This window comes from Quercus lobata, chromosome 2, assembly GCF_001633185.2.
Source record: "Quercus lobata isolate SW786 chromosome 2, ValleyOak3.0 Primary Assembly, whole genome shotgun sequence".
Classification (NCBI taxonomy): Eukaryota; Viridiplantae; Streptophyta; class Magnoliopsida; order Fagales; family Fagaceae; genus Quercus; species Quercus lobata.
The window spans coordinates 65,059,958-65,084,229 of NC_044905.1; the positions used below are offsets into that span (position 1 = coordinate 65,059,958).

Below are 24,272 nucleotides of genomic sequence, written 5' to 3' on the forward strand. Positions count from 1 at the left end.
TAATATTGGACATTAATTTGGTTCGTACCCTTTTTTTAATATTATGTTTGCTTTTGTTATTTTTTACATCTTAAAAATAGAAATGTTATATTCATAACATTTTCACAACAAATTATAAGTGACAAGTTATTGTTGATGGATAAAAAAATATTTTAATAATGGATTCAAATAAAAACTAGTAACAACTTACTATTTAAAATTTGCTGTGAAAATATTGTAAAAATAGCACCCTTTCATCTAAAAACTCTTTCACAATTGGCCACCAAATGGTTTTATTTTTTTAACAACCTTAAAGCATTTGAACGCTATTTTGTCAAAGCTTTTTGCGCAAAGTTCTACAATTAAAACTATACAACCGAATGAACCTTTAGGCTTTAGTTAGCATTAAAGTTCTTTAGTGCACTGTTCCAGGTTTTAATATAATAAATAATAAATTGACATAAATGTCAATATTTGTTTTCAAAATAACTATCTATGATTCAATGCCCACCCATTTTAAGAGAGAGCTAATAATAATAACGATAATAAAAACAATGGGAATAAGCAAGAATTTAAACGGTTAAGAGTTTTGAAAAACAAGTGGCGGTCCCGAGTTGAAGGCAAAAAAATTGTACATAATATTTTTATTATTTTTACTGCCCTATAAATGAATGTTGGAAACAAAATTAAACTTCGTCCCATTAATAATATCTAAAAAAGAACACGCCTGCAATAAGAAAGAAGTCCCTAAAAAAAAAAAAAAAAAAAAAAAACCAAACGACATCGCAATGCTAGATCGATCGCCTCAAAACAATTCGCCCAATCCAAATATCAGTAAAAGTATTCGATCCAAACCAATCAACGACGATGAAAAAGAAAATCAAAACCTGAAACTACACAACAAAAGTATACCATCCAAACCAATCAACGAGGATGAAAATAAAATCAAAACCCGAAACTACACAACAAAAGTATACGATCAAAACCAATCAACGAGGATGAAAAAGAAAATCAAAATCCGAAACTACACAACAAAATTATACGATCCAAACCAATCAACGAGGATGAAAAGAAAAGAAAAACCAAACAACATCGCAACGCCAGATCGACCACCTTAAAACAATTCGCCCGATCCAAATACCAGTAAAAGTATTCGATCCAAACCAATCAATGACGATGAAAGAGAAAATCAAAACCCGAAACTACACAACAAAAGTATACGATCCAAATCAATCAAAAATTATACATAATAGTAGAAACCTGTAAAATTAAGGGATTTCAAAATACATATATTTTTTAATGGAGTCGTGAAAATTTTAAATTGCTTAATTTTTTTTTTTTTTTGTGTGGGACTAATTTAATGCTTAATTTGTTTATATGTCCTCCTTATTACTTTTCTTTTAAAGACTTTTTAACTATTAAATAGGACAAATTCGACAAAATAAAAAATAGACAATCTAAATATCTATAAAGATAATAATAATAATAAAAATTATATATTTTTTGACAAATAAGATTGTGGCATCTAGAAATACCAAATGTATCGTAATCACTTTCTCAAAAAAAGAAAAAGAAAAAGAAAAAGAAAAAGAAAAAAGGGACCCTTTTCGCTTTCCCCTGCTTCCCTAGCCCTTTTCAGTTTTCACCCAAATGTTAAATCCTAATTATCCATTTATTTATATTCAAAATGTGTTCATTTGCATTTTTCAAAAGGCGTTAATCTGGCTACGTTCCAATGGGTCTAGAATTACTGTAGATAATGATTTATACATGTTTTTATGTACTTTTTTTAATGTAAATGTTTTATGTAATTTTATTTCATGATCTCTTTACTTTAAAAAACAAAAACAAAAATTAATGGCATCCTTATTGCATAGACAAAATAAAACAAAAACTGGCATTGTTGTTGTGTGCACAAAAGTTGAATATTATTGTGCAAAGAGATGTCATATTCTATAGTATCAATTAGAATATCAATTAAATAAGATATTCCAAATTTTGCTTCAACTCTAACCTGGACCACGTCAACCACTAAAAAATGGAAAGTACTAGTTCGTGGAGCAATGTTAACTAATAAATTCAAATTTTAATTTGGTCTAAATCCAATTCACAAATGTCAACCTTTTCAAGAGTGGGTGTGTTTTCTTTTTTATTTATTTTATTTTCCTTGATTTTTAATATTCTTTTTCTTGTAAAGGTGCGGTATCTGGAGTTAACTGTTTAAGTCAATCACAACTTTTGAACCTAGATGCCCCGCATGGGGGGGCGGGAGAGTGGAGAGAGACAAATCAAATTTACGATATGACAATTAAGGATTAGGGATTCTAAACAATATACTCTCCATTTTACTTGGAACAATGAAAATTCATTTCATAGTTAAGATTTGACTTATTGAATCTAATTGTTTATATTTTAAGTAACGTGACAATATATAAGTCTTTAAGTTTATAATATTTAATCCCTTCTATAAAAATTTTTGTAATATCTAATTTGAATAATGAAATAGATCAATTTTTAATGAAAAATATTTATTTTCGATGAGCTAATATAAACATAGACGGTAATTTTTGCATAATCTAATATCAATGCTCTCCCTTGAAATTTGAAACGTCTTTGATTTGGCTTGGTTTGTTTGGATGGATATTGATTTTTGTTTTTAGAAGCATTGAAAAATCAACCGAAGGAACAAAGAAACAAATAAACAAAAAGTTCAAGGGAGGCGGATTCGCCTATGCTTAATGACCACCCTTGTAGTCGTACGGCCATAAAACCCCAAAATTAGGCATATTATTTTATATAAAAAATCTTAATACCACGTAAAATGTACAATTTTTTGTCATAAGGCTTTATTTGGCTCACTGAAAGTTTTATTTGGCACATGGTAATTGTTGAAGAAAAAATAATAAATTTATATGATAGTATCAAACAGTCAATTATAATCCCTTACAATATAAAAAAATTGTGACACAAGTTATGAGTTTATTTATTTATTTTTTGAGCAAAAGACGTGAGTTTAATAGTTTATTTGTGACAACAGAAAAACTTTTTTTTTTTTGAAAATGTTAAAACCATAACTTCTCTTACAATTTTTTGTCACAACTGGCTTATTTGACAAATTTTAAGTAATAGAGTAAAAGTGATGAGTTTACAACTTTATTACTTATAACTTACCACGTGAACAAATTGTAAGAAAATTAATGTTTTTAGCATTACTGTTTTATACTTACTCAATTTGGCATTCTCCAAAAAAAAAAAAAAAAAAAATTCCAATTGGCTATTATTCCTTTTGATAATTTATAATAACCTAATCTTTTTTTTAAATTAATACAACCAAAACCAATACCAAAAAATAAAATAAAATAAAAAAAATAAAATAAAATACAATACGCCGCCTAACTTTCTAAATTCCAAAGTCCTCAAAGCCTCCAACTCAGACTTCTCTTTCATTCTCTCTCTCTCTCTCTCTCTCTGTCTCTCTCTACAGTTTCTTTCCTGAACTAGTCTCTCCACTCTCTCCAGTCTTCACTCTTGACCCACAAAAGTAACAACAACAACAATCAAAATTGCAAAACAAATAGCATCAAATTTTTTTGGGTTGTTACTTTTTTCAGGTGATAAGGTACGTGGGTTTTCTTCAAGCTTTCTTACTTCTTTGCTGGGTTTTTTTTTTGAAACATTTTGGTTTCTTGGGTTCTTCTGTTGGTTATGCTTATTGGGTTTATACTTTTTTTTGTTGTTCTTTTAGAGGGTTTTACTTTGTGACCTTACTATTGCTGGTGTTGTTTTAACTTTTAAGGTACCTTATATGCTTGATTGTGTTGTTGGGTTGGTTCTTGTTCTTGGGTTTTTATAGTGTTTTGTTGGTTTTGATCGTGTGAGTATTGTTACTTTGGAGTTTAGGGAAAGAATTGTTACTGATGGTTATGTTAAATTATGGAGTTATCTTATCATACTTTGTACTGTGGGGTTGTGTGAGTATTGTACATCTTGATAATTATATGAACATGTACGGTGAATGAGCATTTTGGATTAGTATAACATTCTATTGTTGCTATTTCCTTCTGCATACCGCTGCAAATTTCCGCACGTAATTCGATCCCAGATGAGATAGAGTGTCCAGTAATTTTCATTCAAATTATGTGGTTATAGCGGGTTTTTAACTCGACATCGTCTCTATTGAGCAAAAAATTTTGGTGGATATGGGAAAGAGAAACAAAATCATGTTGAGAAGAAAGAGCCAGTGAGCTTAAAGGGGGCAGAATTTATTTGTTTAACCATTATTCTTACACTCCTCAAGTGGGGGTCCAAAATCCCTCTCTCAGTAATTCAGACCCATTATGTTGAATTTGTAACTTTGTTTTTAAATAATGGGAGGTAGAGTGGAGTTAGGGTTTCAAACTCAAGACCATTTCTTTGAAAACTTTAAAATTTTAAGTTATTACTTATTAGGGAAGGCAGAATTTAATTATTTAACCATTATTTTAACACTTGGCCTGTCAAAGAACCTGCCAACAAAAATTACAATAAATTTTAATTGTTTTCAGTTTGGTATAATGTGTTTAAGAAAACCCAGTATAAAATAAACAAACGACTTCAATTTTTTACTGGTTTTATTTTTGGTACAGCTTATATTAGAACTAAATCAATTCTGTGATTTGCCAAATGCTCCCTAAAGAAAAGGACTATCTGAATTGATTTTTTTCATGCTGATTAATATTTGTAACATGGGTCAACTGTTTTTAGTAAAGAAGACAAGCATAAATTCCTAACCAATATAAATAATGAATCTATCATAAATCTAAATTGAATTATAAACTATAAAGAGTAAGACACTCCCACGCCCAGCTCTCAGCTAGTTGGCCGGGCAAGTTTATTAGGTGTAATAATGCTGTGATATGGAGTATGATCCCCCATTGTCTCGTGTGGGGTATTTGGTGGGAGAGGAATGCTCTGACTTTTGAATGTTGTGAAAGATTGGTTGATGACCTGAAGCTTTTATTCCTCAGACTTTGTTGGAGTGTGGGGTATTTGGTGGGAGAGGAATGCTCTGACTGTTGAATGTTGTGAAAGATTGGTTGATGACCTGAAGCTTTTATTCCTCAGACTTTGTTGGAGTGGCTAAATGCTTTGGACTTATTTTATTTTGTTGCCCTGCCTGATTTGCTTGATCATTTTACTTTTTATGTTTAATTTTTTGTGTACCTGTTGTATACCTCCTGTATGCATGGCTCGCACCAGAACAAACTATAGAATGCTATAGGTCATTTTACTAGTCTCCTCTGCAGGTAAACATATCCATCATATTAGATTGGCATTAATACTTGATACAACACAGTCATCATTCTTTGTGAGCAAGATGTTCTATACACTATTCTTCTTACTATCTGCTAAGGTGAATTTCTTTTGTTAGTTTAATGGTCATATGTCAGCAAAGAAGGGGGGAAATAAATGAGCAGGGGCTTTGAGTTGTCATTTTCTTCAGTTCCCTTTAGATAAGGTTCTCAAGTTTGCATGCTATTTGTCTTCATCTTATGACAGTGAATCTGTGGCATTTCTGCCCCAAAAGATGTTTTCAGAGTCAGAATTTAAAAAATGACCAAAGAATGGTTAATCAAGCTGGGTTGGTTACCATCGGCATCTCAGTTGGTTTGGCCCTTGGAATTTTGATAGCTTTTCTGGTATTCCGTGGCATAAGGTGGTACAGAAAGCGAGCTCATCTTCGCCGATGTGCAAATGAGCATAGTATACCAAGCACAACCCTTCCCATACGCACAAATGGCTTAGGTACAAGCACTGAATTTAGCGCATCTCTCACGAATTCAATAACCATTCAGGGATCAGAACAGCTTCATAAAAGTTCTCAGCTTTCCTGGTGGAAAAGTCAGAATAAAGATGGCATTGCTTCTCCATCAGGCATACTTAGATACTCTTACAAGTATGTAGTTTCTGAGATTTGCCTAAGCTTGAATTTTAAACGAATTTATGCTCTTGTACTTCTGAAGTCTACTTTTTGTGGAAGCTTCTCACTAGTAGAATTTTGTTATATAATGTGTATATCAATCATGAACTAAATGACCTCCATGTTTTTTGCTTGGGGTTATGTTGGATGTGAAGAGGTTAGCTTGTTAAATCTTTCTAATGTTGCTCATCTTCACTTCAGAGCCACCCAACCAAAAACCTAAAAGTAAATTGATAATGATTATTTAAAAACTGTGATTTCTGTGTTTATTTGGACGGGAAAAAATTGCAGATGGAAAACTATTGTACTAGGACTGAGGAAAGAATATCATCCTCATGTAGGTTCAAGCTGAAGTTTAACTGCATCCATAAGATCTTACTTCTACTATATTTCATATTATTGAATTGGTTTTGTGCAGTTACTTGCTCAACAAGGTCAACTAAACTTTTAAAAAGACAATCACATATTTTTCCTGGGACAATATCTTTTTTTTTTTTTTCAATAGATAATCGATATATTAGGAATTGATTTCCATTGGTACGTTGCATGCAACAGGTCAACTAAAAAAAAAAAAGCATCTTGGTTTAGTTACTATGTGGCCCAATGTACTACTTGATTTATGAAATTGGACAAACATGGAGGGATAGTGTGCTTGAAAGCAAACCAAACTGTAGAGGGATAGAGTGCTTGGTAGATTCAGTCACAAGCAATCAAACAGCTTCTAGGTGCAATGGGAGACCCCAACTACTGTGAATCAAGCTACCAATTGGGGGAAATGAATTTTAGAGTCTCCACTTTTGTGAATCTTTCTCCTCATTTGATGCAAGGGAAAAATTAAAATTTTTAAGCTGGGCTGTTTTTCAGCTTGTAAAATTTCTTTTGCCTTATTTCTTTCCCCTACATGTTTGATGACGAAAGAGCTGAAATTATGAGGAATTTATACCTGGTCTGGGGTGCAACTTTCATATACTCATCTGAGGTTACTGGTTCCTAAATGCATGTCTTCTGAATTGATATGTTATATTATGTGTATGACTTATTTAACCCATTATGCAGGGATATTCAGAAAGCTACACAGAATTTCACAACTATTTTAGGACAAGGGTCATTTGGTCCTGTCTATAAAGCAACACTAAACCCAGGAGAAGTAGCTGTGAAGGTGCTTGCTTCTAATTCCAAACAGGGAGAGAAAGAGTTTCAAACAGAGGTAAGGGCCACAGAATTACATCTATGGTTAGTCTAGAAAGAACGAAGTTTATTGATCCCTTAAGATTTAGCATATGCGAGAAAAGATTTTTCCTAATATATATTTTTTATAGACCCCCCCCACCTTTTTTTTTCTAATTCAAAGGGACACACAAATGAAAACTGAACCTTTCAAAAGTACCCCAGGCACTTAAAATATGGTCAGAGATTGTTTGTCTGAACCCAAGTTGACAAGGAAGTCCCCCAGGAACTATGGCTGTCTCTAAAATCCATATTGGCATTATGATCGAATACCAGAATTCCTTTAAGCTCTTCTATTTCTGAAGACTTATTTTTAAATGCATTAATTTTCAATCTGGTACTAGAGAGATTATGACTGTATTATGATTTTTTTTACAAGTATGACATTATTATGAACTACTAGTTTGCACCTATTAAAAAAAGTATTTTGCATTACTAGTTTGGCCTTTGTATGCCTTTGTTTTCATGTGAGGACCATTAGAATCTAAAAATGGCAAACTAGGTGATGCAGGGAGTACGACCAAAATTATTTTAGAATCTTTTTCATTATCTTATATTTCATTTTTGAATTTTGAATTTAGGCTTTAACGTTGTTAACATTTTATGGAATGTAATTCTGGCTTAGTGTACTCCTTGAAGCCTACTAAAAAAGGCTCCAGGATTGCTTTGATAGGGTGCTTTGAATAAAACTTTTCTGATTAGGTATGTTTCTCTAAGCTTGGTGGTGATTCGAAGCACCCTTAGGTGGGGAAACCTAGGATTTTTCAATTCTTCCTTTTTTGTTGTTTTTATTTTTTACCAGTCTCATCCTGCGCCAACTTGGTATTAGAGCGTAACCTTGAACTAATCAGCAGAATCAAGTCCCTAAACAACAAAGGCACAATGTAAACCATTTTTTGAAGCAAACCCTAACCCCTCAATCTAACAGAATCATATCGCCCATGTCAACCACCCAGACTCAACCACAACTCCACGCCCAGATTCTAGCAGCTCAATCAAATCTGACCCATAAACCATACCTAAATAATATATATATATATATATATATATATATATGTATGTATATTGAAATCCAACCATGTCGACCTCCCCACATGGCCCTTAGAAACAAATCACACCTAGATTGTCGAAAATCTAGAAGACCGCAGCTATGAGACCTTTGCCAAAAGGGCTCCCTTATCTCTATGTCATTAGCAAATCAGTGTGTGAAGAGCCCACCACCATCCCCATGAAACCCAGAACTACAAGACTCTGAGCCCTAAAACCACTTCTACAGAGCCCACCTCATTGAAACAGATCCACCCACTCACGACAAACCCCACACATAGCAAATCACCCAGACTTCAAACCCCCCCCGAACCCCAAACAAGCTTTCCCACTTGAGCCCATAACCCAACCAACATTCACTGCTTGCAACCCAATCACTTGAGGCCCACTTCACCTCCATTGGTATTGCCCCTTCCTCCTCGATGCTGAGCTGTCACCAACAAGCTACCTTACACTCATCATCATTGAGAGTCACATTAGAGATCATTCCTATTTCACTTGCTTGACCTATGCCAATCAGCCACCACATGGACTGAGACTGAAGATGCTCACTAATGTCGCCATGTTGCCTTTGATCGCCACCGTACAGACCCTCATCTCTAAGCAACTTCATTTTGGTCAAGCTGCAAAGTACTCGTGACTTATTTTGATTTACTGATCTCATAATAAAATTAACAATTATGCTGCCTGCTCTATCCGTTTAAAAATATATATATTGGGTTTGTTAGCACATTGGTGTAGTCAACCTATTATTCAATAAGTGAGCCAGCATCTTAGCCAGCACCACTTGTTCACATGAATTGATGACCCATTGTGACAGGAAAGTGGTCCTGTGTAGCAAGCCAATTCTTATTTCAATTGGTTGAAACTTATTATTTTAGTGCATAATGGTGATGTTAGAAGCAGTCATCAAGACCCATGGATCTTCACCAATTGGCTACATGAAATGGTCCAGTTCTTTGATCAAATGGGTTTATTTGATAACAAGGATAGGTTTGGCAGGATGAAACTAATAGGTAAAACTGGGGACTATTGGTACGGTATTGAACCATCACCTTGGAAGGGACAGCAGGCTATAACCTATTGGGAAGAAATGAAAGAAGAACTTATAGGGTGACTTTTTACATCAAAGAAACAATCTAAGACAAGGGAATAGATTCACTACTAGTTACAAGGCATAATTTGAATAGACAAAATGAGTATTCACATAGTTTCTAGTCCTAAGCCCACTTCACCATTAATGGATCCAATACTGAAAGCCACCTATGGCTTGTCTATGAAGATCAAGTTAATGGCTTATTCTCAAAAGATGACTTGTAGCAATGAAACCGCAATTTCACAGACAGGAGACGATAGTGTTGGTAATGAAACCTTGGTGATGAAGGAATCTCAAGTAACACCAAAACCTAGCTTTTTTTTTTTTTTTTTTTTTTTTTTTAATTTTTAATAACGTAGGGAACTTTAATAAAGAAGAGTCCTTTGAATGAGCCTTTAACGAGTAAAACCTGTGGGCAACTTAGCTCACTTGCTAGAATTAGTTGCTGAGTAATCCAGGGGCATTCACCCCTAACAGCTAAGCAATTTATGCTCATGCCCAAGAGAGAGTACCACCAAAACCTAGTGCTGAAAAACAAATACTAAGTGCCAAAAAATGTGTGCATACTACAACCTAAATTGTGTTGTATTGATGTGAGGAAATAATTTCCCAAGAAAATTTTAGAGAGAGAGGATTTGGATGAAGAGGGGGAAATTCACCTCAATCTTCAACTCAGAGAAATATGAATTTTATTATCAACAAGAAGGAGATTATAATGAATTTGCATAGCTATGTTATGTATAGGCTAGGAGTTATTTACGTTGTGCATGGGTGTTCGAGTGACTTGTTATGCCATTTAGTCTCTCAAATGCACCAAGTGCTTTCATGTGGGGGAGTTCGAGAGACTTTTTATGCCATTTGTTCTCACAAATGCACCAAGTACTTTCATTCAGATCATGATGTAGATGTAGCTGCTATTGGGGATATGTGTTGTCATGTATTTCAACAATATCTTGCTTTATAGCTTTATAGTGGTAGTTAGGAGGGGATCTTTTGGTGTATCTCCAACAAGTGTTCGATCTATTGTGGCGAGAAAAGTTACGTGCAACTTCAAGAAATGTAGTTTTGTGGTGAACAAGTGGTGTTCTTGGGTTACATAGTGACCTCTAAAGGTATCAAGATGGATGACACCGTTAGGGCTATAGGTGATTGGACTACTCCTTCGAATGTACAAGAATTAAGGAGTTTTCATGGTCTTGTCACCTTTTACGAAAGATTCATTTGGAATTTCAGCTCCATTGGAGCCCCACTTATTGAATGCCTCAAGATGACATCAAGTTGACCCAAGCTCCGATTCTTTCACTACCCAAATTTGACAAGGTCTTCGAATTGGATTGCAATGCATCTAGCTTTGGTATTGGTGAAGTTCCTGGTTGAGAAGGGAAGCTGATAAAACTTGAGGACAAGTTTTCTCTTAAAGGGGGAGTATAATGTAGTCTAATGCATACATGGATGATGTGGCATGTGGTGATGAAGTGGCTTGGCAACATGTGATGTGGCACTTGGATGCATGAAGCATCATGGAGTGGCTGGTTTTACATATGCTCCAATTTACATGAGCTTCAATTTAACACGTGCAATTTAATTATATGCATATGCAGAAGTAGTTAGATCCTTAAAATGTGGGAATTTTTCCTTTTGCATAAGGTAGACCCAATGCAACATGTTGGAGGGTCACTAGTTGATGAGGAGAATGTGCAACAAGAGATCCATGAATTAGAGGGTGTACATGTTTTGAAAATTGAGTTTGATGCACCTGCTACTCAGTCTGCTATGGTGCATGAAGTGAAAAGGCTTGAGATGATGGTGATTCTTGAGTATTAAGATAAGGCTATAACATTTGCAAAATTGATTTCACCCATTGATTTTACCATTTCTGATGAATTTAATTTGGTGGAACAAAAAGATTCTTTGTTCTTAGTGTTGCCAAAAGTGTATCATGAGTTGGTAGAAATGTCAAGGGCCAATGTTCTTATTGTAAGACACTTTAAAACTTGAGGTATAAATGTCAAGCGCCAAAGTTCTTATCGTAAGATACTTCAAAACTTGAGGTACAAATGTCAAGTGCCAAAGTTCTTATTGCAAGACACTTCAAAACTTGAGGTACAAATTTTAAGCGCTAAAGTTCTTGTCCTAAGACACTTCAAAACTTGAGGTTGAGTTTTCTCCAACTAGAGGATAATGATGTGGGGAGCACAATCAAACTTATTTCAAATTTTTTTTCTTATCCCATATTTCATTTTTGAAATTTGAATTTTAGATTTCATTTTCAAATTTTGAATTTAGGCTTTAATTTTGTTGAGGATTTCATGGAATGCAATTGTGGTTTGTTGTACTCCTTGAAACCTATTAAAACATTAAAACAAGGCTCCAGGGATGGTTTTGAGCAGTGCAATTTGAATAAGAAATTTCTGATTAGGGATGTTTCTCTAAGCTTGGTGGTGATTCCAAATACCCTTAGGTGGGTGAAGGATAGGATTTGTCGTTTTCTTCTTCCTTTTCCGTTATTTCTATTTTTTACCATTCCCATCCTGTGTCACCATGCATATATTATTATATCGCAATTTTGACCATCCAAGAAGCATGTTCAGTTTACAAAAATATCTGGTCATGATACAGGTATCTCTGCTTGGAAGATTACATCATCGGAATCTTGTGAATCTGGTAGGATATTGTGTAGATAAAGGACAGCACATGTTGATATATGAGTTCATGAGTAATGGGAGCTTGGCAAACCTTCTATATGGTAAGCTCAGAACCCTATTTAATACCCATATCAAGATTTCTTATTTTCATGGTAAATGTATGCTGGAAGGCATCTGTTCTTTGTGAGGAGAGAGTGGAAGTCATATTAATCTCAAACTGTGATGAGTATTAAGTGTTATGAAAAGGTTATCTTCATTTTCTTTTTTGGATAATTCAGTTGAGGTAATCAAATTTAATGGGAGAGTTGATGTAGGACAACCTAGGCTTCCCACCTAGATTAGTCCTACCGAAGAACCTTAGGCTCCCCACCTAAGGTGTTTGGAATCACCACCAAACAAATAAGATGCAATCTCTGCAAATAATCTCAATAATAATGATAATAATAATAATAGTCTGTAAAATACAAAAGGAACCATCTGGAGCTTTATATACAGCTTCTAGGAATCATAATGATAAAGATAAACTCTTCTAAACAAATCCTAAACAATCTCAAATTCAAATACGATAATCCTAACAATCTCAAATAATAATCCAATACTAACGATAAACCCAAATAAAGATAACATAAATGATAAAGATAATCTCCACAAATGTGCCATCATGTGGTGTCCGCACCAAGAGTTTATGAACATTACATGTTTTTTGGTAACTTCACAATCATTTGTATGGTCTGTAGATATCTTTTCTATTTGTGTAAACTAGCTGATGACTAAACTTCTCAAAGAAAAGGGTTTTGAGTTGTTCTTATTGAGAACCATCCTGCTGTGCAATTGCCTAGGTGAAGGAGAACGGATTTTGAGTTGGGATGAAAGGCTTCAAATTGCTTTAGACATTGCACATGGGATTGAGTACCTTCATGAAGGGGTATGTTGACTATTATGTTCTTTCTTTTTTCCCATGGTGCAAATTTTTTTTGTTTATACAGTTCATATGAAAATTCTTGAACAGGCAGTGCCACCTGTTATACATCGTGATTTGAAGTCTGCTAATATATTATTAGACCGATCAATGAGAGCCAAGGTAAGCTAGTGTACGTTAACAGTCTATTAAGTTCTGTTGTATCTAAAATTTATTACAATACTACCAAAATTGGTTGAAATATGCACATTGCCATACTTAATTTTATTTCTTTGCTTTGCCAAGAACCCCACCCTCAATTTCCCCCTCCCACCTCTCTGGTTGTACAAGGTGGAAGTTCTAAAAGCATGAATGACTGCCAAAGACATTTAGGGAAAACAAAAAGTATGAAAAGCAGAAGTAAAGAGCAGTGTTCCCCATGTTTTTGGTCTTGAGACCAGCATATGCTTTTGCTATCACATGCATTTTGTGAGTTTTATATTTGTTATTGTAAATTTTCAGCTCCTTTATGTGTTTACGATACTTCTTTTAGGTTGCTGATTTTGGGTTGTCAAAGGAAGAGGTCTTTGATGGCCGGAATTCTGGACTGAAAGGCACATACGGTTACATAGACCCAGTGTACGTATCAACAAACAATTTCACAATGAAAAGTGACATCTACAGTTTTGGCATTATCATCTTTGAACTCATCACATCCATTCACCCCCAACAAAACTTAATGGAATATATAAATCTTGTGAGTTGTTAGCCCTTTGCAGTAGTTGTTTCAAATTATTTGCATTGCCAAGCTTTTTAACCTATAGACCTGTAATTATTTTGGTTTAAGGCCTCTATGAGTCATGATGGTGTTGATGAAATACTTGATAAGAAGCTTGCTGGAGAATGCAATGTTGACGAAGTGAGGGGGCTTGCGAGTATTGCGCACAAATGCCTGCACAAATTACCGAGAAAGAGACCTTCAATAGCAGAAGTTTCACAAGCTATATTGAAGTTAAAACAGAGGCGCCTTGCTAAAGTAGATACCATGTCTTTTGCAAGCTGTGATTTTTCACGAGCAGTGAGCCGAATAGAGGATCAGCAAGTGGAGTTAAGGAAGATGGCCAGCTTGAAGGAGAGTGAGTGAATGACCAACAAAGCTTCTTTTTACTCCCCCCCTCCCCTCTCTTTCTCTATCGTTCAAATCCTCTCCCCTTTGGCTGTTCCTCGAGTAATACTAATGCTACCATTTAGTACGCATAGTCGAACAAAAGGTAACTGAATCAATGAGCTACTTTTGCAAAATGAGTATTCCATGGTTCATATAGGTCAACATAAGTACGAAGTCTTTCTGACCCTCTAGGCCAAAATGAGCTATAGGATACCATGAGGAGTGTGCATCCTAAAACTTTAACGTTGATGACAACCGACTCAATCAGAGTAGCGTGTAAAGCAATATCATAGTGTCAATTGAGAAAGCCGCAAAAATGGACAATTTCGTATTGGTTAATGGTTAGGCCTTGATTTTCACTGTAAACAGATCTAAAAGCCAATGGTAAAAAAGAAAAAACTTAAAAAGTACTCCTTACCGGGAATTATCTTTTTGCTGGTGTAAATGGAGGACTTCCGCTAAAGAAGAAGGTAAACTTTTTATAAAAAAAAAATAATGTGAAGAAGGTAAACTTCATGTTTGAAAAAAAAAAAAAAACCATTTTCTGGCTGTGGAGGTTTTATTTTTATTTTATTATAATAGTTTCTAAAGACTATTTGCATAGAACAAAAAGAAAGCTCACGGATAAGTTATTTTTAATAGTTTTGTTTTTCCTAACTGAAAGTAAAAGATAGTTTCAAAGATTGGTCATAACCTCATAGATGTTCTAAAAAGTCTCTTTTTAAGTTACTGTTCTAGAAGTAATTCACTTATTTGATGCACTTCCATTATGCCTTTCACTTCGTTGGACGTTGGCACTTGGCAGCCATTAATAGTATATATGATTTTATTTTATGAAAAAATATAAGAATTAATAATGAATAAAGTTTAACTCTAAACTAGCTTAGAGTTATATTTCTTTAAACTGCTATGTGGGTTGGAAACTTATAGGAGGTTTCTCTAAACACCACTCGTATGAGATTTCTCTACACTTGTTTGGAGTTAAATTTTGTCTATTAATAATTCATGATAAGGTATATATGTATAATTTCGGATTTTGGCACTTGCGGGTGGAAATATTTTAAACCTTAACTTTTTTCCAACAGTTATAAATAAAAAATCAAAATCAAAATAAAAAAGTTGACATGATAATGTAATAAAGAACTTAAAGTTGCCTTATTTTAAATTTGTGGGTCCATTTGATAATGCCACTCTCCATTTCATCGCAGCCTTAATTTTGTCGGCATTATTCTATACGTGCAGGTCAATTTTTATGATATCTCTTTCTTTTTTTTTGGTGAAATTTATGATATCTCTTTCAATGTCATCGCAGCCTTTATTTGCATTGTTTTGAATTTGCGGGTCCATGTGTTCCCTGCTTCGAAAGAAACTGCCAAATACACTGACATTTAAGGGTGCGTTTAGAATTTCATAAATCGACCTCTCAATTCATGCTACATTCTGACCAGTGGAAAATTGACAAAACAAGAATGGTGGGATCTGCCAGTGCCACAACAAAAATTATAGAATAGTAGCTTTCGATACTCATTAAAGTGATAAGTCCAACCGACTTTTTTGAAGAGTGACAAATTGGCAATATTTTAAATCTAGATAGGCTAAGTATATAACTATATACTAGCCTATCTAGTTCTCTAGTAGTTGAGAATTGAGATGGGGATTCATAGAATTTACTCTGCTAATTGTTAGGTAAACAACTGATTAATCTTCATGAATAATTTCAAACATCCACCTTGCTCTCATCGCTTGTGACACATAACAGGCACCTTCCTTAATCATGTTCTAACATTTCAGAAATTCTCTCCCAAATTCATGATGCTTAATTCTAATAGCATTGAGAGCTCTGCCATTTCATCCAACGGTAACAGTATACATAAAATGTTTAACTTGTCCAAATAAGCTCAAGAATTACCAGTGACAACAATAGATTTCTCAGTCTCTCTAACAAAAATTCTGCAGGAAATATATCTAACAATTTTGAATGAAGATTAAGGAGGAGAAAACCTGTAGCTGGCAGCTGACTGGAGAACGTACTGTCTGAATCCTATGTTGTTGAAGAGCACAGCTGTCATGAACCACTTAGCATATGAAATAAGGTTATGAAATGCATCAACACACCCAAAGCTAAAAAAAGTATGGTTTCAAAAGTAAGAAATTCAAGTTAGCAGAAATCGGATTATAATCTAATACAAGCTGAAAGAAAAAACAAACAAGCTGGCTCACATAATTTGCATCTCTAAAGATAGCAAGAAAACATGTACATTGATAGTTTTGGCTTTTTTAGCCATTCCACATTCCATTTTATCAAAAACATTCTATAGCTATATGAAAACATACTTTTCATCCCCATTAGCTAATGCATTCTCCCCTCCATTAGCCAATGTCAAGTTTTATTGTCTGACTTCTCCAACTCCTAAATGGGGTACTCTACCATCTAGAGAAGAAGCTCTTTGTACATAACTATGTGCAAACCTTTGGATCCACATTTTTCTAAGATTTGATCTCATGATAACGCCTCAAAACTGGCAAGAAGTCCCAAGCCTCCGTCTCTGCCTCTGACCTACACTTCCTGATTTATGACTCTCAAAAGCTGGGCGCAGCAACTTCTGGAAATACTCAAGAAACTGCCTCCACTCCTCTTCACTCATATCTGCCAGCTTTACAAACCTGCTACTCACAGGAAACTGCTCATACGCACTCCTGTTTCCAGATGATGTACCAACTAAATACCCACACTTCTGAGATGCACCTGGGTGTCGCCAACTCTTCTCAGCAACGCTGATATTTTTCATTGACAAGGACAGCTTTGAAACATTTAAATTCCTGTCCGGCACAAGGCCAGCGTGTTCATCTCCTCTTAGAGGTAATTCATCCCCTTCTGTATCTTCCGCCACCTCCTCCTCCTCCTCAACTCTCTCGTCTAGCTTATAAAGTAGATTATGGCCATTCCTAACTTTTGGTCCAAAATGAAAAGCTGTTTCAACAGTCGGTTCCTCTTCCCCATTTGAAGTTAATTCCAACACCTCTTCCTCACAATCTAAGTCAAATTGAAACTCATCCTTGTCTCCTTCTTTCACCTCAGAAGTTGATATCTCCCTCTCCACTAACAATGTCCTTGCATCTATACATATAAGCTCAAGCTCACTTGGCTCCTCGTCATGGCCCCGAAACTCCCTACTCATCATCCCACCAATTTCAGCAAGACAAAGACCAAAAGCTGCTGCTTCCTTGAGGAAAATTGTGCATAGAACCAAGACCCTAAGACATGCTTCTCGAATCATGGGCAGCTCCATTCTAAGCATATCAGAATCCCAAAATGGGTCAAGATGATCTATATACTGAAGCTCATCCTCTGAGAAAGATATTGATGCCTGGGGCCAATGGATCCACTCAAAGTAGGGGTCCTCCAAGCTTTCGGGTAGGCAAAGGCCATGATCAATGGGAACAAGCTCCACCTGACCGAATCTCCCCACCCCATCAAGCTTCCTAACCAAAAGGTTTCCTGCATGCCTATCTGTGTTTAAAATCCGGATATCTAAAATCCCAATCCTATGCACAGCAGTAACAGGGAAACTAGATGTACCATGATCACTAGCATCGAAGTCATGAGGAATAAACTGCTGCAGTGATGCAATCTTGCTGACCTGATTCCTGTTTTGATGAATATAACCATTTACCCCATCATTGACATTAAAAACTGGATGTGTGATCTTCACAAGAGCAGTAGAGGGCACATTGGCAAAATGATCATGGTCAAGAAGGTAGGCTGCAACTTCCCTAAATCCTGTCTCCCCTACCCGCACTGTACGTTTCAGGCCTGGTTGCCCAAGAGTTTTGCCTACAAAACCTTTTGGGTTGTTAGGGGCATAAGGTTCCTCATCTGTTGGTTTCACAATAGCAACATTTTCACCAAGGAAATTTCTAAAATAATAAGCACCTCCAAGCCCACTACAAACAGGAATTGGATCAATGCCACTCTTTATTGCCTTTGCAATGTCCTTGACCAGATCTTTCGTTCTAGGAGATTGATTTGAGCACCCCAATATCTCAATTGGGCCACTTTGATCCCTCTGCTGAAGATCCCTCCCAGTGGGCGAGAAACATGGGGTAGACGAGCTTCTGTGCAAGAAGTTCCTGGTGAGAAGAAGTGGAGAATCATTTCTAACAACACTGAGATCATTCTTCAACACTGTATCACCACATATCAATGAACTTTCCTCAATTGGGACATTAAGGGCAAGCTGTAACTTCCTCTTCACTGTGTGGGCATTGTCACTCCTGTCCAACTCCATACCCAGAACACAGCCGGTTTCTGTCTGCACAAACACACGTCTCTTCCCAGAAGATTTTCTTTCCATTCTCTCATTAACATGATACTCACCACCAAGAGGTCCTAGTGCCATCGGTCTATGTACAGGGTTCAAATCAGGGAACATGAGAGGAAGAGGTGAAGTGGTCAATGCCAGCGACAGAGGTGGCAGCAGCAGAGAGCTTTTCTCTCAAGCAGACGCCTAACTCAAAAGCCAGCAGTTGAAGGAGAGAAAATGATGTGTGGAAAACAATCATAATCAACCCAGTCGACTGCAAATGCTTTCGTGATTTTCACATTGGAACAACCATTGATTGATATATAGTAGAGTAGAACACAAAGTGAAAATTGCTACATTGGAGAACCACCTGATAATGCTGCCTGATTGATAAGCATAAAATAATTAGTAGAATTTACTTGTAGAAACTAGAGAGCAATTCTCCAAAAAGGAAAAATGTCAAGAACAAATTTTCTTTAAGCATAAAGTAAAAAAAAAAAAAAAGCTTCTCTCTACCCAAGGAACACTTGAAGGAACAAAAAAATATCTTTAGAAAATTGGTTGGTTAGTTAATTAAGATGTGATAGAAAATTCACCAGAGATATTAAGTCAAACATTAAGTGGGTCCCAGTTAAGTCAACTGGTAAAGTCTATTGTTGTTGGATAAGAGATATGAGGTTCAAACTCTATCTGAACCAAAAACCAATTAATGTATTTGCTTGATGATAAAGAGAAGCCATCATGAAGCAAATACTACAGGTTGAAATTCTATTGAATCTTACCCAAAAAAAAAAAAAAAAAAAAAGAGTCAAATATTAAATATTGCCTTGTCTACTTGATAATGAATTTCTTTGAACAATTACCTTTGACAACATAAAAGAATACATGTCTACTATAGGCAGAATAAGAGGCCCCATGAATTGCTGTATCAGGGAATCCCTCCTCAACATTAATCAGATAATCGTTTTACAGGCATATGAAAAATCTTGGTGCTTCCTTTCAGTTTTACCTTGCAAACTTGATCATCAAAATTCATCTCCATCATCAAAATATCAATCCAAATTTCACACCCCACCCCCTACCCCCCACTCCCCCCCAAAAAATTTAAAAATAAACGAGTCAACAAAATGTTACTTATCAACTCAATTCATATTTCCATATAGTTTGGTCAATTTTAATTTCTAAAGAAGCATTAAATTTCACACCTTTGAAAGAGAAGCCATAGATCCAAGAATTGGAAAAAAAAAAAATTAATAATAATAGAAAGATGAACACACACACAGAACCAAGTTAGCACAATTTCAATTGCATGTAGTATAGCTTGTCACTCCCTCTTTTAAAGTTACCTCAACTTTTGAGTGGAGTTTATAGTGTGACTTTGTATTAGAACCTTTGACTCCATCTCCTCCTATATGTGTGTGTTTGTTTCTCAACTGTAACCCTCTTGCAAACATAAGATCAACTATGTTCTCCCAAAAACCTATATTTGACAGCACAACTCGTACAAAACTATGATTATTATTAATAATCTTCCTTTTAAAAATTAAAAAGAAAAAAAAAAAATAGAAAGAGAAGGATAAAACTTGTATTATATTAAATCAAACATCCTTAATATAACCAAATCTTATAATCCAAACATCTTTCTTCTTGTCTAATTACTTAAGAATAAATAATAAATAAATAATTCACTCCTAGCGAAGAAAAATAATACAAATAATTTTTTTTTAAATGATTATTTTTCTCAAAGAATTTAAAATAAACAAATAAAAGGACATGAATCCAAGTGATTAGCAACAAATAAATTTCGGAAGATAATAAAAATACTAATAATAATAAGATTACACAAATATATGTTTCACAAAATCACACACACACACACACACACACATATATATATATATCTTAATTTGAACCAAAAATCAGATAAGATTGCTCGCCTTTTTAGCCATGCGAAAGAGCTATCAAACCCCAAATCTGATTCCTAAGGATTTTCCAAGCCTTCCTGCCCATCCTTTTCCTTTACACCTTCCTTCCTTTCCTTCTGAAAATTCACAATTTTTTTTTCAAAGAAAATTATGAGATGAAAGGAAACAGAGTTACACCATCAAATCCGTCTGATACAGTCCATAAAAATGAATTTTAAATTGAATTCATCGGCTCGAGGAGCACCGAAATCGGCACATCAAGTCAATTGCAACAAATTAAAGCTTTTTTTTTTTTTTTTTTTACAGTGAAACCAAAGAGAGAGAGGTTTGGGAAAGAAATTGAAGAAAATGTTCACAATTCAGTAACAATCGGAAAATGGAAAACACGAGGGAAGGGACGAACTCGGGCGAGTGAGTCGGACTCACTGACTCACCTGGGAGAAGAACCGCGGGATCGGTGATCCAACGGTGGAGCCACCGCCGTGAAAGGACGGCTGAGATTCGACACCGATTCAGAAATTCTGGTTTTCGTTATTTTTAAAGGGAAAGATCAACGGCTATGATTGAGTGTTGCTTTTTTGTGACGACTCTCCCGCTTTCGGATAATTGGCTTGTTTTTAGGAGAAGCGGGTCGTGGGGATTTAACGGCAATTATAGACTTATACTACTTATCAAAATATCTTTTTTATTTTATTTTTTTACCTCTTATCTCAAAAAAAATATATAATTTTTTTTATTAAAAAAAGGAAAAAAAATATTGTTAGAACAGAATCCCGGCGTATGATGCGGAGATTAAGACAGGTGGTGAAAGGAGGGGCCGTTAATTGATGACGTGGCTACATCTGGTTGCTTTGGCGGGTACTACTCAACAGACAAACAGTGCTAGGAAGTCCAATACAATACTGCACTGGAAGAAGAATCTAACACGGTTGTTGTTTATTTCACCAATTACCATGCGCCTTTTGTCCACTCTAGTAAAAACTTAGCTAAAAGTCTTATGGTGATACCATTTTGCATTCAAGTCTAATATCACCCATATTTTCCCGATGATATGGATGATTGTAATTAGTGAAGAAGAAAAAAAAAAATTTCGTGTGAAAGTAACACATATGAGTATGAAAATGAGTACGAACTTGGTGTGCAAATTATGTCAAATGATAAAATGCGTGTTCAAGTAAGAACTCTAGAAGCAAGATTTCATTGCAACATGAATATGGAAAAGAGTAAAGTCAATAGACTAGTAAATAGACACATCTCGAAAGAAACGTGCTTTACAATCAAATCAATTACATATTCTTCGCTGTGCGGTCCCAATCAAAACAAAAGGAAGGAAAATTTTATTGTACGAGAGAAACCTTCTTGTTTTTTTGGTGTGTACAAGTTTCCATATTATTGACCATCGGATACGATGGTTTATCGTTAGTTATATGAGTTGCAACAACACGAGATAAAAGAACAGGAGTTTTTTTTTGTTACACTTAATTACTACTTTTTTAAGGAAGTATTTGGTTGGAAAAATAAATGTTTCCATATTACTAAGCCTTTCTTTAGAGTTAATCTGGGTTTTCCATCTAAGGTTACGGTTACGTTAGAAGATTTGTGTTAAATGAGGAGGTATGAATCCATAATATTTACGTTAGATTTGTGTTTTTAATTGTGTTCACATGTTTGAGATTATATTTCTACATGCATTTCAATAACAACATGAACGCCAGCTACACATTGTTTGGTTGATTGTGTGGGACATCACCCCCCTAGGTGTGAGTCCCTATTAGGAGTACATTACTACATTGCGTTTGAGTGGAGCAGGAAGAGAAATTTTAGGAGTCACTACCTGGTATAGGTTCACATGGACGGAGCCATATATGGTTGGCGTTGGACTTGCGTTCAAGAGAAAATTCCCATAAATGGCTCTATGCCTCTACCAATCTTGCATGTATGCATGGGCTCAGTAACTTGTGCACACAACCCTGCGGTTGTATACGCAGGCTTCCAAGTCTTCGTGTGCAAAACTAGGATTTTATGAGGCTTTTGATGGTTTTGAGAATATGTTGAGTTCTCTATCATTCGTAATTGAAGAATAGGAGACTCAAGTTAATTATAAGAGGTACAAAATGAAGTACTATAGTTGTCCCTCTTTTGAGTTCACTTGCCTCACTAGCTTAAAGATACAATTCATTTTGTTTTTAGTGTACGACTCAAGTCTACCCACTCATGCAACACACAACACATGGTTTCTCTCGTACACATGGGTGCTTAACAACATATCACGTAACGTACACTGATAGAGGGACTAAGTTGAATATATAGGTTAAAAGTTAGAGGACTGAATTGATTGAATTTAATTTACAGAATTAAATTTTAGACAAAGTTAGATGTTGCAATTTGTAATTTAGCCAAAAATTAAAAATTTAGGGTTGGAATTCATGTCTAGCTAAGTCTAACAAGAACAAGCACGAGCATAAACAACATCCATGCTGCAAATGCAAACTATCTTAACTTAGGCAACAATACCTTAAACAGAAAACAGAAATAAATTTTCTCAATATATAAACCACAAATTAAGGGTTATATATATATATATATGTGTGTGTGACACCATTTCTTTTCTTGAGAAGAATATTGTAAATAAATGTTATCATCTTAAATTGAATTGTTAATGATTTTGGACAATTTTTTCATTTTCACCTATAAAAACTTTCCAAAATTGGTTCAATAACAAGTGTCCTTAGAACATCCGTTAACATTTTTCTTTGTTAAATGTTTTCTTTTTTGCGGCTCAAAACTAAAGACATATCAATATCCATTGCATGCCGACATTTTCTTTTTGTTCCTTGGATTTGTCAACAACTTATTTGATCTTATGAATCTTTCCCATTCTTAGTAATACGACAAATTATGTCATTATTCTGCAACAGGCAAAAAAAAGAAGCTTTTAGTGACATTCAGATAAGACCACATTAAAAAGGCATCATATTCCAACAGTGATATTTTTTTTTTTTGGAACGAATATTTCAACAATGATAAAAATGATATTAACCATTTGTTTATTTCAACAATAATGTTTTTTTTAGAAAATGAGTTATTTTTTTAAAAATATTTTCTATAAAACCATCTTATTTTCTTATATTTGATAGTAACCTTAAATGAGTTAAAAATAATATTTTAATTTTTTTTTTATTTAGCTTATTATAAGATAGAGTTGTTTTAAAAAAATAATAATAATAATGAAAAACAATTTCTAAAAATAAACCATACTTTTTATGTTGATCAAAGATAGACTTATTTGACTCATTTTTTTTTTAATGCTACCAAATACTGGAAAACATGAAAAACTATTTTTACACAATATTTTCGATCCATCGAAACAAATAAAGAAAATGTTTTCTCGTTTTTTTTTTAACGAATATTTCAACAACAATAAAAACGATATTAATAAAGAAAATGTTTTATCTTGCTCATGCTATATATTTTCCTTTGAAGAATATTGAATCTTAGATGAAAATTAGTAACAATGATTTATTAAAAAAGAAATCACCAAAGAAAGATTTCTTCCGTTGTCATAGAAAATTATTGAAATCTCAATGATAACAAAGGATGACAAAGTTAAGAATTACACTCCCTTTTTTCTAAGTGCTATGATTTGTACGTCTACTTCTACCACAGCTGTGATTTGTGCTATGATTAGGAGCACATTTTATATAAGTAGTGCTATTCTTTAGAAAAATAAAAATAAAAATCCCAATGCAAAAATTATTAGCTGCAATACGGTGATATAGTTGGCCACATTTTTTATTTTTTATTTTTTTTCCCGCTAAACTTCAATATCATTCAACTGAAAAAGAAGGAAATACAATGGAGGAGTCTACCACACAAGCAGAAAGGATAACCTCAGGTAGATTCTCCTTATTGAAACATAAAGGTGAAGCGGAACTCAAAGCTAACTTGGCAGCGGCATGGGTTGCAGAATTACAAGACCTACGGACCCAAACAAAAGAGCAACAGAGGAAAGACAAAACAAAAT

General features: G+C 34.6%; 2 protein-coding genes across 5 annotated transcripts; one reads left to right on the forward strand and one right to left on the reverse strand.

Moving 5' to 3' along the window:
- Window positions 1-3,423: 3,423 nt before the first annotated feature.
- On the forward strand, window positions 3,424-14,186 carry LOC115976230 (calcium/calmodulin-regulated receptor-like kinase 2). Of its 2 annotated transcripts, XM_031097392.1 has the most exons (9): window positions 3,424-3,598; window positions 5,265-5,371; window positions 5,518-5,914; window positions 6,995-7,145; window positions 11,928-12,054; window positions 12,793-12,878; window positions 12,963-13,034; window positions 13,405-13,608; window positions 13,699-14,145. In XM_031097392.1, exons 3-9 carry the CDS (start codon window positions 5,583-5,585, stop codon window positions 13,993-13,995), a joined length of 1,269 nt encoding a protein of 422 aa, XP_030953252.1. In that variant the 5' UTR covers window positions 3,424-3,598; window positions 5,265-5,371; window positions 5,518-5,582; the 3' UTR covers window positions 13,996-14,145. The 2 variants fall into 2 exon arrangements, with proteins under 2 accessions (XP_030953252.1, XP_030953251.1); XM_031097391.1 differs by lacking the exon at window positions 5,265-5,371 and having other exon boundaries at window positions 13,699-14,186.
- A 1,991-nt stretch (window positions 14,187-16,177) lies between these two features.
- On the reverse strand, window positions 16,178-20,946 carry LOC115976231 (phosphatidylinositol 4-kinase gamma 5-like). Of its 3 annotated transcripts, XM_031097396.1 has the most exons (3): window positions 20,683-20,946; window positions 20,261-20,364; window positions 16,178-18,706 (listed from the first exon to the last, which is right to left on the reverse strand). In XM_031097396.1, exon 3 carries the CDS (start codon window positions 18,450-18,452, stop codon window positions 16,533-16,535), a length of 1,920 nt encoding a protein of 639 aa, XP_030953256.1. In that variant the 5' UTR covers window positions 18,453-18,706; window positions 20,261-20,364; window positions 20,683-20,946; the 3' UTR covers window positions 16,178-16,532. The 3 variants fall into 3 exon arrangements, with proteins under 3 accessions (XP_030953256.1, XP_030953255.1, XP_030953254.1); XM_031097395.1 differs by lacking the exons at window positions 20,261-20,364; window positions 20,683-20,946 and adding an exon at window positions 19,670-19,802 and having other exon boundaries at window positions 16,178-18,702; XM_031097394.1 differs by lacking the exons at window positions 20,261-20,364; window positions 20,683-20,946 and adding an exon at window positions 19,670-19,802.
- Window positions 20,947-24,272: the final 3,326 nt, after the last annotated feature.

Coding starts and splice junctions, on each gene's coding strand:
- LOC115976230 (XM_031097391.1), top strand. CDS start 5,583: ATGGTTAATCAAGCTGGGTTGGTTACCATCGGCATCTCAGTTGGTTTG. Junction 7,146..11,927: donor AGAAAGAGTTTCAAACAGAG/GTAAGGGCCACA, acceptor GTCATGATACAG/GTATCTCTGCTTGGAAGATT. Junction 12,055..12,792: donor CTTGGCAAACCTTCTATATG/GTAAGCTCAGAA, acceptor GCAATTGCCTAG/GTGAAGGAGAACGGATTTTG.
- LOC115976231 (XM_031097396.1), bottom strand. CDS start 18,452: ATGTTCCCTGATTTGAACCCTGTACATAGACCGATGGCACTAGGACCT.